General features: G+C 45.1%; 1 protein-coding gene across 18 annotated transcripts in view; it reads left to right on the top strand.

Annotated features, from left to right (window-relative positions):
- Positions 1 to 13,438, top strand: part of LOC124034176 (armadillo repeat protein deleted in velo-cardio-facial syndrome homolog) — a 240,155-nt gene that overhangs the window by 201,014 nt on the left and 25,703 nt on the right. For 15 of the 18 annotated variants that reach the window (XM_046347005.1, XM_046346997.1, XM_046347004.1 and 12 more), the window contains 4 exons: positions 4,074 to 4,191; positions 4,437 to 4,608; positions 6,030 to 6,047; positions 6,700 to 6,771. In XM_046347005.1, coding sequence (XP_046202961.1) covers positions 4,074 to 4,191; positions 4,437 to 4,608; positions 6,030 to 6,047; positions 6,700 to 6,771 — 380 coding nt within the window. The remainder of the gene's footprint in view (positions 1 to 4,073; positions 4,192 to 4,436; positions 4,609 to 6,029; positions 6,048 to 6,699; positions 6,772 to 13,438) is intronic. The other 3 variants (XM_046346998.1, XM_046347011.1, XM_046346995.1) reach the window with 1 other exon arrangement.

Raw genomic sequence — 13,438 nt, 5'->3', positions numbered from 1 at the left:
GTTCTTGATACACACTGGAAACTGTTGAGCCTGGAAAACCCAGCAGCATTGCAGTTCTTGACCCACTCAAACCGGTGCTCCTGGCACCTAGTACCATACCCTTTTCAAAGGCACTTAAATCTTTTGTCTTGCCCGTTCACCCTCTGAATAGCACACATACACGATCCATGGCGCGATTGTCTCAAGGATTAAAACAAATTCGGTAACCGGTCTACTCCCCTTCATCTACACTGATTTGAAGTGGATTTAACAGGTGACATCAATAAGGGATCATAGCTGTCACCTGGTCAGTCTGTCATGGAAAAAGCAGGTGTTTCTAATGTTTTGTATAGTAAGTGTTGTTGTCCTACCCTACCCTTTTTCAGGTCATAAATTCAAAGCAGTATTAGCCTTCGATTGAATTGGGTCTAGGGTGTCAGGTAAGGTAGAGGTAATATGATCCTTGACTAGTCTCTCAAAGCACTTCATGATGACAGAAGTGAGTGCTACAAGGCGATAGTCATTTAGTTCAGTTACTTTCGCTTTCTTGGGTACAGGAACAATGGGGGCCATCTTGAAGCAAGTGCGGACAGCAGACTGGGATAGGGAGAGATTGAATATGCCTGTTAACAATCCAGCCAGCTGGTCTGCGCATGCTCTGAAGACGCAGCTTGGGATACCATCTAGGCCGGCAGCCTTGCGAGGGTTAACACGCTTTAATGTCTTACTCACGTCGGCCACAGAGATTGAGTGCCCACAGTCCTTGGTAGCGAGCCGCGTCGCTGGCACCGTGTTATCCTGAAAGTGGGTAAAGATGGTGATCAGCTTATCCGGATGCAAGACGTCGTTTTTTTATTTCACCTTTATTTAACCAGGTAGGCTAGTTGAGAACAAGTTCTCATTTGAAACTGCGACCTGGCCAAGATAAAGCATAGCAGTGTGAGCAGACAACAGAGTTACACATGGAGTAAACAATTAACAAGTCAATAACACAATAGGAAGAATAAAAAGAAAAAAAGGGGAGTCTATATACATTGTGTGCAAAAGGCATGAGGAGGTAGGCGAATAATTACAATTTTGCAGATTAACACTGGAGTGATAAATGATCAGATGGTCATGTACAGGTAGAGATATTGGTGTGCAAAAGAGCAGAAAAGTAAATAAATAAAAACAGTATGGGGATGAGGTAGGTAAAAATGGGTGGGCTATTTGCCGATAGACTATGTACAGCTGCAGCGATCGGTTAGCTGCTCAGATAGCAGATGTTTGAAGTTGGTGAGGGAGATAAGTCTCCAACTTCAGTGATTTTTGCAATTCGTTCCAGTCACAGGCAGCAGAGAACTGGAACGAAAGGCGGCCAAATGAGGTGTTGGATTTAGGGATGATCAGTGAGATACACCTGCTGGAGTGCGTGCTACGGATGGGTGTTGCCATCGTGACCAGTGAACTGAGATAAGGCGGAGCATTACCTAGCATGGACTTGTAGATGACCTGGAGCCAGTGGGTCTGGCGACGAATATGTAGCAAGGGCCAACTGACTAGAGCGTACAAGTCGCAGTGGTGGGTGGTATAAGGTGCTTTTTGGTTCCGGATCCAAAGTAGATATAAGTACTTTAGAAGAAAATAGCTACATTGGGTGAGGCGGGTTGCAGGAGAGTATTTAGAAGTTGAGGTTTAACAAAATGTTTTTAAAGATATGCGAAGAAAAATATGTTTTAAAAATATTTTAAAAACAATATATACAAGGGACACGACACGACAAGACGTTCGACTGCTACGCCATCTTGGAAATGTGTATGGTGTCCGCGACGGGACTGGTTTCCCCTTCGTAATCCGTGATTGTCTGTAGACCCTGCCACATACGTATAGTGTCTGACCCTTTGGATTGTGACTCCACTTTGTCTATGTACTGTACAAACGTTTTGCCTGTTTGATTGCCTTGAGAGAATAACTACACTGTTTGTATTCGACCATATTCCCCATCACCTTGCCATGGTTAAATGCGGTGGTTTGCGCTTTCAGTTTTGCACGAAAGCTGCCATCTATCCACGGTTTCCCGTTTGAGTAGGTTTTAATAGCCATAGTGGGTACAAAATCTCATATACACTTCCTGATGAACTCACTCACCATATTCGTCAATGTTATTCCCAGTCCGCGTGATCAAAACAATCCTGAAGCATGGATTCTGATTGGTCAGACCAGGGTTGAATAGACCTTAGCAAGAGTACTTCCTGTTTGAGTTCCTACCTATAGGGAGGGAGGAGCAAAATGGAGTCTATCAGATTTGCAGAAGGGAGGGCAGGGGAGGTCTTGTTGGCATTTTGAAAAGTTGAGTAGCAGTGGTCCAATGTTTTACCAGTGTGAGTACTACAGTCAATGTGTTGGTAGAACTTCAGTAGCGTTTCCCTCATCTGCATAAAGTCCAGTGTTGTTCTTTGGGAGCCGTTGTGGTATCAGCTTGAGGGGGATTATACACGGCTGTGACTATAACCAAAGATAATTCTCTTGGTCGGCATTTGATTGAGGTATTCTAGGTCGGTTGATCAAAATGACTTGAGTTCCTGTATGTTATCACAATCACACCATAGGTAGTTAATCATGAAACATACACCCCCGCCTTTCTTCTTGCCGGCGAGTGCTTTATTCCTGTATGCGTGATGTACTGAGAAGCCAGATGGCTGTATGGACGGGGACAATATATCCCTACAGAGCCATGTTACCGTAAAACAGAGTATGTTACAATCCCTGATGTCTCTCTGGAAGGAGATCCTCGCCCTGAGCTAGTCTTCTTTGTTATCCAGAGACGAAACATTAGCAATTAATATACTCTGAAGCGGTGGATGGTGTGCACGCCTCCGGAGTCGGATTAGAAGTCCACTCCGAATACCTCTTCTCCGCCGGCGGTGTTTTGGAGCAGCCTTTGGAATAAGTTAAATTGCCCTGGGTGGTACGAACAAAGGATCTAATTCGGGAAAGTCGCATTCCTGGTCGTAATGCTGGTGAGTTACCACAGCTCTGATATACAAAAGTTATGTCTGGCTGTATGTAATAACAACACAAAACATTTTCTGTGCTAATAATGTAAGAAATAACACAAAGTTGCTTAGGAGCTAGAAGCAGAGCTGCCATAGCTGTCGCCGCCATTTTACTTGAAGCTCTTGACCCACTACAGACCCGACAATGTACTTATGACTTGGAAAAAAGAGTCCCGTATGGTCGGTCTGCGGTGTCTGCCTCTCTGTACCATTGTTTCGTTTTAATTAGCCCAACGTGTATAATAGCCCAGGCTTTACCTGCAATGAATGGAATCTGCACCAGAGACTGGCAGACTGACTGACTTCCCCCTGTGTGTGTAGGTGTGTAAAAGAGCGGCTGTGTGCATGCACATTTCTGTTTGCAAGTGTGTGCGCTCGTGCATATATCACCTTTGAGTGTGTGCACATTTAAGTGTGTGTGTCACTCTGGCTGTCCCCCTCAACCCCTTCGCAGCGGCGCCAGGCATCATCCTCCAGGACTAGCTGGGTGGATTGGTAATGGGATTATATGGCCCAGAAAGAAAACCCTCTTAAATTAAGTCCCCAACGAGCCTAGCAGCTCCTGCTCTCTCGCTCCACAACTAAAGTCTCTGTAAAGACATGCGCAGAGCCACTTGGCAGGCCTTTGCAGACGGTTATTTACTATACAGGTCTGTTTGGGAGTGCGGAATGGTAGATTACAAGCGTGTGTACGGTTCCATCTTTGGCGGGAAGTTGCCGCTTTTCATGTCCTGTGCGGGACGGTTTGTGGAATGATTATTTCCCTGTCTGCTTAGCTGTTACACTGCTGATTCACTGTCGTCAGATTCAGGTGTTTACTTTTATCTCTTGAAGTCAGCTGTGTCTGATCTTAATCTCCTCAGCTTCTAGAGCATGGGCACTGGGCAATGCTATCTCTGTGCACGGGAGATAGGAGCCCTCTGTCTCTGTAATATATTCAACCACTCATGGAGGAAATTGGAAGTGAAATGAAAAGCGATTCTAAATGCTGTTTATTAACACAGCTTACGGATGTCTCTTTTTTTCTGCTTCTAACCAGGGTGTGTCTGTGTTCCACAGGAACGTGAGTTCGGACGGGGCCGAGGCGAGGCGCAGGCTGAGGGAGTGTGAGGGGCTGGTGGACGCTCTGCTCCACGCCCTGCAGTCAGCTGTGGGGAAGAAAGACATGGACAACAAGGTGAGCCGCCAGCTCCACACACCTCCCCATACACGTCATTCTACCTGTATATTATTATAACAGTATTTTGTGTAGTCGTTGGGGACATTTGATACCACGAATGCTGATTTTGTCTTCTGTTTTGCTTGTCTCCAGTGGGTCTCTTTATCTTGTTTGGCAGCGAGTAAACAGTCCCTTTCATATCATATTCTGAGAACAATCTGTGCAGGGTTGAGCTGACAACTCTTTGTCCCCGCCTCCTCCAGTCTGTGGAGAACTGTGTGTGTATCATGAGGAACCTGTCCTACCACGTTCACAAGGAGATCCCAGGGGCCGAGAAGTTCACAGACCCATCAGTGCTGCAAGCCCCGGGCTCTGTGGGCCCTCAGAGGAAGAAGAAGGACGACGCAGGCTGCTTCGGAGGGAAGAAGGCCAAAGGTGAAAGGCAGGGACGACACAGAGGGAGACGAGACTGGGGAGACATGGGCCCAGTCCCAAAACTAACCGCTTCCGTGCACTGCCAGTGTATGATGTTCTGTAGGAACCACTGATTAACACACAGAGAGAATAAAAAAGGGGACCGAAACCCATTATACTATAGTCTAAATGGGCCCTGTCAGTTTGAATAGGTTACTGTATGTATCCAGGCCTATGCTAACAGTATTTCAGCTCTTTAGAGCTCTATTTACCTCGTACCCTTCAGCCCAGAGCTATTTCCCCATAGCAGACAGTTATTTAGTAAAGGCTACCCTCTGGTTCTAGACAGAGATGTAATTAGTGTAGGCTACCTCTCGATCACTGATGAATGGCTGAACAACAAGTAGAGGTCCCTCTCCCACAACAAATAATGACAGCAATGAATCACTTAGTCAATGAGGTGTGACCCAATCTCACTGACCCCTCACAGTCCGGAGGGGGATGCTACTGATTTAGAGGCCAAGAAGCACTGGGGCGTGTGTCTGGAAATATGTGTGTGTGTGTGTTTACAGATTGAATATTATAGATGGCAATCGCAGGCAAATTAGCCAGTCTGCTGCTATTGTACACAGCAGTTAATGTGGTGTGTTTAGTCTTCACAGGCCCTGGAGGTGTACTTTGAAGGAAAGATGGCCTACATTAAAAATGCTTAACACGCCCATCCAAAAACAGTGTGAGTGCAGGAAGGGGAGTCAGATCTTGCAAGAGAGTCGCTTAGACAACACGGTCTCTCCCAGCAATTTGTTACCCGAGTTAAATTGTCCAAATTTACCCCCCCCTGAATCCTGACACTTGCCATTACACCCATTATCATGAACAGACGCTTCAGGCCCAGCATTTTTACCCAATGCAAAATGGTTGCGTTTTACATTTCTCCTTTTGTTTTTGATTCCTATATTCCTGTGCTGTTGTGTGTGTGTGGCTGGCTTAGTGCCTTGAGTGGCAGTGACTGTCCCTCTCTCTCCTTGTGTGTGCTGCTGCTGTGCGATCGTACACACACACACTTTCTCTAATGAGCCGAGTACACTGACACCACAGCCTCTTAACTCTGTCCCAGGAGAATCACCTATGGAGTGCTAATGGGTTTTAATTCTCCACTTGTCACCATTCTGCCCTAAGTACTTGTTTCTTACCTTCTATCCTCCCACTCTCTCTTGCTATCTCTTTCCTTCTCCCTCCCTTGTGTTCTCTCTTTCTCTCTCTCAGCTCTCCTACTCTCTCTTCCCTTTTTCCCTCTGAACTTTATAGCCCCAAGTTGACTTTAAACTGAACTTGTTTGTATTATGTCACCTCTAATCCACACAACCTATTTTATCATTTACTCTTCTCTTCTCCCTGCTTGTGTTTCTTGGCATTGCTGCTGCTTCCTTGGCTAACTATAGAGGAGTGGTTTAATCAAGGTGAGTGTCCTCCTGTCTCACTATCTCACCCCTTCCCGTATAGCTACTGTAGCATCAGCCGTTTGGATCTCCTCCAACACTGAGAAGTTTCACGGACTTCAATTGTTTGCCCTCTTAATTTGATGTGGTTCTCACTCCCTCATCCTACCACACAGCATCGTAGTGTTTGGGTAGTGAAAAGGAACCTGGGATTTAGTTTTTAGCCATGTCCCGTCCGTGTTGACGATATGGATGGAGAGACGTTTATTAGCTGGCCCACCCTGCTCACTCACCCTCCCTCCCTGCCTTATTAAAGGAGGTTCCCCACTAGGCTGCTACTAGACATGTATGGTGATGGCGTGTGTACTCAAGTCTGTCCATCTGTGTTTGAATGTGTGTGCAGTATACGTACACTCACACTGTGTGTCTTGTCCATCTGCGTGTGTGTGTGTGGTCATGCAGTGATCTCAGGGACATTGTCAATGAACTCTCTGGTGTAGTGGATGGTTCACCCACTTTTTTTTTGTGGAGGCGACAGTTGACCCACTTTTGCAGAAAAATGCATTGAAAGTATAGTGAGCGTTACTTCCCGGCGATGGAAGTTTACCACTACGCCACTGTTCTGGTTGTCTGTTTGACATGTACAACTGTTCTCTCTCCAATTTCCATCCAGGCAGGAAAAACGGAGAGAATGCCAAAAGCTACGACACTCTGGATCTCCCCAAACGCACTGAACCCACAAAAGGTAGGCTTGTTCTGTCAGAGGTTCCCTTATTACAGCTTCGACCGGTCACTCCTGTTCCCGCTCACTAAAAAGGAGAATATCACAAATATTTGCAAGTGTGTGCATGAGCATTTAATCACCTTTTTGAGTGTGTTTATGCGTGTGTGTGTGTGTGTCACTCTGCAGGACACGTTGTGATTTAGAGAGAAGTGACGGTTGAAATCGTCTCCCCAAATTAGCCTTGTTTTGACGACAAATGCTACCAGGAAAAGAGATCACAGGCATCAGGCCTTTTGTAAAGGGCTCCCAAACATTTCAGCTGATTTGGAATCAGTTCCTTTACATGGGAGATGAAAAGCAGCAGTAAATCAGGTTCTGCAACCCCAACAGTGTCACTAAAGAACTGAATGATACCCAGTAGCCCTTTTATCTGAACCACACACACCACAAGGGAACCTATAATCCAAGGTGCCTTGAGAAATGTTATTTTACTTATAAAGGAATGCAAGAGTATTATAGTAAGTTCCAACTAGATACAAGGCGGGACAGTCCCCTCCTGTTTCAGCAGTGTTGGAGCACTGTTGACGGGTGGGAATGGCTGGTTCAGGCAGGCAGACAGCTATTCCCCAGCAGCAGGTTGGAATTGGATTTGATGGTGGGTAGTGGAAGCAAGCGAGTCACCCTGGGCCTGTGTGGCAAAGCATGTCTGTCAGCCGTGAGTCTTCTCCAGCCTCTCCAACCCCCTCTACAGTTACTGGTACAGAACCTGAGAGGACCAGCACACAAGGGATTGTTGCAGTACTCCTCTCCCCTTAGCTGAGCCAGTACTTTACTCCTATTGGCCTACTTTAAGAGTCAGCACATGTTCTAATGTCTCATCTCAATTATTTACTTGTAAGATAAGAGACCCTACTTGCACTGCTTATTTCTTAATACACTTGAGGAATGTTATGCCACTGAGGCGGTTTGCTGTACCTCTACCGGTTCGATAGAATATATATATAGGTTCATCGTTGTACTGTTCCTTCTATTGATCGAATGAGCCGAAACGTTTCCACCTGCACCCTTTCCTCGTCTTTCTGAAGAATAAACATCCCAATTGGTTGCTGCAGTCCAACATTGGCATGCAGGATGCCACAACAAATCTCTTTGTGCTTTGCCTTTGTGTGCGCGCATCTCTTTTATCGCGTGCCTCCTTTTCTGGTGTGTGTGCGTGCGTCTGCCTGCATATAGCAGGGTGTGTTTGTCTGCATATAGCAGCTGAGAGAGATACAGTACATTTGTGTGTGTTGTGGGCTATGCGATATTCACACATCAGCGCCTTCATCAAGGTCTAATGGCATCCGCTCAAAGTCAATAGCATTTCCTGTATGGCTGCAATTAGCCACATTAGCTAGTCAAAGTGGGTCTCTCATTAAACTAGATTACAATTAATTGCGGTGCTTTAAGGTGTTAAGCCGATTCTGCCTCCTTTTTATCGCTTTAAAGTAAAGCAGATGAGCTGGGAGGAGGGTAATTAGCATGTTCCACAGGCTGCGCTTACTGGTAGCGCAACACAAAACTGGCTGCACTAGAAGCAGTGTTTGGCTAGCTACAATGTGATAAGGTTTCAATGGCACACAATTAGAAGTAATCCTCTTGTCTTGCGTTTTGACTTCTGAGAATCTGAGATCAATAAAAACCACTTTTGTCTTGAATCCATCAATAGCCTAGGTGTGTGGAGACAAATTATACGCAAAACAAAAATATAAACGCAACATGTAACGTGTTGGTTTCATGAGCTGAAATAAAAGATGTACGCACCTGGAACAGACACTTTTCAGTACTAAGGACCTTAAGAGGGCAAACTGCCTCTGTTTCTGAAATAAAAGATCCCAGACGTTTCTCATACGTCCCGAAAGCTAATATCTCTCAAATGTTGTGCACGAATGTGTTTACATCCCTGTTAGTAAGCATGTCTCTTTGGCCAAGATAATCTATCCACCTGACAGGTGTGGCATATAAAGAAGCTGATTAAACCGCATGATCATTACACAGGTGCACCTTGTGCTGGGGACAATAAAAGACCACTCTAAAATGTGCAGTTTTTGTCACACAATAGTATGCCACAGGTATCTTAAGTTTTGAGGGAGCGTGCAATTGGCATGCTGACTGCAGGAATGTCCACCAGAGCTGTTGCCAGAGAATTTAATCGCCTCCAACGCCGTTTTAAAAAATTTGGCAGTACGTCCAAGTGTCGTGTTGGCGAGAAGTTTGCTGATTTCAACTTTGTAAACAGAGTGCCCCATGGTGGTGGTGGGGTTATGGTATGGACAGACATAAGCTACGGACAATGAACACAATTGCATTTTATTGATGGCAATTTGAATGCACAGATATTGGGACAAGATCCAGAGGTCCATTGTCGTGCCATTCATCCGCTGCCATCACCTCATGTTTCAGCATGATGCACAGCCCCATGACGCAAGGATCTATACACAATTCCTGGAAGCTGAAAATGTCCCGGTTCTTCCATGGCCTGCATACTCACCAGGCATGTCACCCATTGAACATGTTTGGGATGCTCTGGAACGACGTGTACGACAGCGTGCTCCAGTATCCGCCAATATCCAGCAACTTCGCACAGCCATTGAAGAGGAGTGGGACAAAGTTCCACAGGCCACAATCAACAGCCTGATCAACTCTATGCGAAAGGAGATGTGTTGCTCTGCATGGGGCAAATGGTGGTCACACCAGATACTGATTGGCTTTCTGATCCACGCCCATATCTGTATTCCCAGTCATGTGAAATCCATAGATTAGGGACTAATGAATGCATTTCAATTGACTGATTTCAGATGAACTGTAACTCAGTCAAATCTTTTAAATTGTTGCATTTATATTTTTGTTCACTATACAGTATGAGGAGGAAATTATAGTCCTAGAAAAGCCGACTCACCCAATGAGATGCGTAGCTCACTCTCCGGCGATGGACGATTTACTCTCATGCCAAAAGCCCATCTCTTGTTTTACATTGTAAACCAATGTTCGTAGCCTACAGTCAGATTAGTGTTATCTTTTAAGCAGGAGCTATTTGCTTTTCAACCTGTGTTTTTCAACCCTGATTTGTATTTGAAATATTGCGAACGGCTTGTTCTGGCTTCATGCTGTTAACTGATAGATTTGCCGCGTGTTCCCGGGCTATATGCCTCGTGATCGGGCTTCGTTAACACGATCCACAGCTAGGCTATTTGTTTTAAGAAGCTATTGGCTCTATGTGGCAGGTTCATGTCTAGCGGAGGGAGGGAGACGGATCATAGAATGTGAATCTCATTCTAGTTCTGAGACCGGATACAGGCGCGCTTCTCCCTCTCACCACCAACGGCCCTTCATGGTCTCAAACTTGTGCGCACAGTTTGATCAACATTATAGCCTGAGCCGGCCCAACACGAACTCATTCTTTAGAACATCAGGTCGCGGGCTCAAAATCTACGTTCCCACATTACGTTTTTAGGAGGCTGGATAATTAATGAGGCAGCGACTCGAATTGACTCAGATCGCTTTCATTTGAATGTTTACATTGCAAACAGTGTTTGAAAAGAATACATGCATGTAAATGTTCTGGATCCGGCCAAATAGGTTCCGGAAACGAAACAGTTCAAAACGAAGAGGTGCCGGCTCAAATGAAGCACTGGTTAAAACGATTTTTGTTTGAGAGTGCAAATGTTACCCTGTGATGTAAATGTGGCGTGGTAAAGTTTATACGTACCTATTGCTCAACTGGATGAATCATTTTGTAGTATAAAAGTACTATTGCAGCTGCAGTCTACCCATGAATTGTTCACATAGGATATTACATTTACCTGCGCTGTTTATCTATGATAATCCTGTATACTGTGGTTGTACGTTTAGCTACGTTAATGTCCCTGTTTGTGGAGAATTTGGGAGCTATTCTCCTCAAATGCATTGGCAGAGGGAGAGATTTGTGGGAGATTACATTTGTAGTTCAGCCCTGATCTGTTGTCCAATGGAGGTCACAGACCCTCCGCATCACTTACCAACAGGCTGCAGTCTATGATTACGGTAAAAACCACATGAGATTTAGGGTCTCCAGCAGTGCATTTAAAAAAAGCATACACAGACACGCAATCACACACACTAGTAGTGACTGGTCTGCACCCTATCAGAGCGTGGCGGAAGATTCCCAACTGAAACGTTATGTTACAGACATAAGTAAGATAAGTAACATAAGTAAGTCGCTATCATTTTAGGGACGCCATTTTTAATTCACCATGAGATTGTTAATTCTGTGTATAGCTAATTCTCTCTGCCTGATTGCACTATAAACAGACCTGTTGACAGTACAGAGATTATTAAAGGACTTCCTAAGTTCCTGTTATTGCATTATTCATAGCGTTGAACAGAGGCGCTGGAACAAAAGTAATTTAAGAACTCTGAAAGAAGAAAGCGTTTCATTAAGGAGAGAGAGCGATCGAGTTGATGGGACACACACCCCGACGTTAATTGAAACCGCAACACACGTAAACCTTTTGCTTTGAGGAAAGGTCATGTACGAAGTGTGTGTGTGTGTGTGTGTGTCTCAGCCCAACGTTTATTGAAACCGCACCACATGTAAACCTTTTGCTTTGAGGAAAGGTCATGTACGAAGTGTTTGGCACGGAGTGTGTATATCTACCCTTGCAGAGGGAAATCACTTCAAAACTGTTTTTTGTTTTGTTTCTTCAGTACCGGAGGTGTGGATAGAGGGGGGGGCATCAAAGTGGAAAGATGCAGTTTTGAAAAAAGGAGAAACCGAAGGAGGGAGAGAGTCCTGGGAGGAGAGAAGGCACAGATTAATCATTTTAGTTTTGTATTTTTTCCGCAGCACATTGTTTTTGATCTCTTCCTCTCGGGCCTTCCTCACTCACTGCTGCTCCGTTTACTCTAGGAACCTGCATGAGGAGAGCTGAGCACAGCAATCAAGCTAAGTCACATACTGTACAGTACAGCTGTATAGAGATGCTATGCTTCTGCTGTAAAATAGCCAAAATGCAATTTTGCAAAGTTCACGACGCAGGCGACTTGTGTTCTGATGTCCTTAGTTGCCATCCCAGGCACTGTATGTATCCTCCCACCTCTGTTGTGTTTTCCCTGAGCCAGCACTCTTTCATGATGCTTGAATGTTTGTTTAATGACGAGGATGAATGCCTTGTTCAGCTTTTCTTACAGTATTTACAACAAGGAGGATTGATTAAAGCTGCGTTAAGCTGTGTTAGTGTACTGTACTTAGTAGTGGCCGTAGGAGTGAGGGAGGGAGCAATCGAGAGGTAGCCGGGGCAAAGGTTCATGAGTCCCCTCGGGACTCAGTCTTAGAATGTGTTTTTAATTTTCCTTTTCTCTTTTCATGCACCTCTCCTCTCCACTGTGCTTTGGAAAGTTTGCCTATTTTGGAGATGTATGTTTTCCCTTCGCCGAACAAACAAGTTGAAGAATTGAGGTAACAATTCGGTAACAACGCTATGACTCCATAATGCTTTAACGGCTTAGTTTACGAGCCTAGCGTTTAATTTGAAGAGGGTTTTAAAACGTCAACAGCAACTCGAGCCTCACTGTGGTGTGTTACTGCTGCGTAACCTTAACCACGCTGTTAACCTTACGCCTAACCTAAAATGATTATTTCATGAATTTTTACTAAATAGCCAATGTTGACTTTGTGGCTGTGCTATCTTGTGGAAACCAAGTACATTCCCTGAGTTTATCCTGAAAGGGTCAAGTCATGTTGGAACTGGAGTTCCATCTGGTCATACAAGGTGACAAAACCATAGGCCATTGCCATATCATGTAACTTCATTTGAACAGTCTTTTACAACCTACAGGAAACTCTTTTTTTTACCTATGCTCTCTGACTCACGGATGTGTTTTGAATCCCACTTGACTAATTGTTGTGTATTGAATGGTGACTGTCAGTATGGAGGCAAGGCGTGTACCTCTGAGGTGCTTTGTAGACCGCGGAGGGGAACTAAATGTTTCCTTGAAGATTGTCACTGCTTTACATTTATCACTTTCGCAACCGGAACCCGGAGTCTGACGGAAGGTTCTGAAGGAATTGGAATGCTCTTAGTCCCTGTGGATTGATTCTTTTTTAATTTATTTTTTGAGCTTACACAGAAACTTTCCTTACCTCTCTAACAGAAAGTAAACGCCTTCCATTTCCCCTTATTTAACTCCCAAAACTGTTCAGTAATCTCTTGTGTAATAACTTGAGATGTGAGTCAGGATTCAAAACCGGAGGGAAAGTTAGGGCAGATCGACAGGCCCGCCCCGAGTGAAAGTAGAAACTCAGTAAATTATTCATACAGTTATGTTGAGACTGCAGCCGCAATCCCCCACCCAGAGAAAGCATGTCTCCATCTTCAGAAGTGCTTCACTACTGAGGAATGTAACACCGAGATAGCGAAACGATAACTCTCGGGACTGCTATATGCACACAAACACACACGCATTCTCTCTCTGTCTCGCTCTCTCTCTCTCTCTCTGTCTCGCTCTCTCTGTCTCGCTCTCTCTCTCTCTCTCTCTCTCTCTCTCTCTCTCTCGCTCTCTCGCTCTCTCGCTCTCTCGCTCTCTCGCTCTCTCGCTCTCTCGCTCTCTCGCTCTCTCGCTCTCTCGCTCTCTCGCTCTCTCGCTCTCTCTCTCGCTCTCTCTCTCGCTC

This window comes from Oncorhynchus gorbuscha, linkage group LG04 (genome assembly GCF_021184085.1).
Source record: "Oncorhynchus gorbuscha isolate QuinsamMale2020 ecotype Even-year linkage group LG04, OgorEven_v1.0, whole genome shotgun sequence".
Taxonomy (NCBI): domain Eukaryota; kingdom Metazoa; phylum Chordata; class Actinopteri; order Salmoniformes; family Salmonidae; genus Oncorhynchus; species Oncorhynchus gorbuscha.
This window is presented reverse-complemented; position numbering and strand designations above follow the sequence as displayed.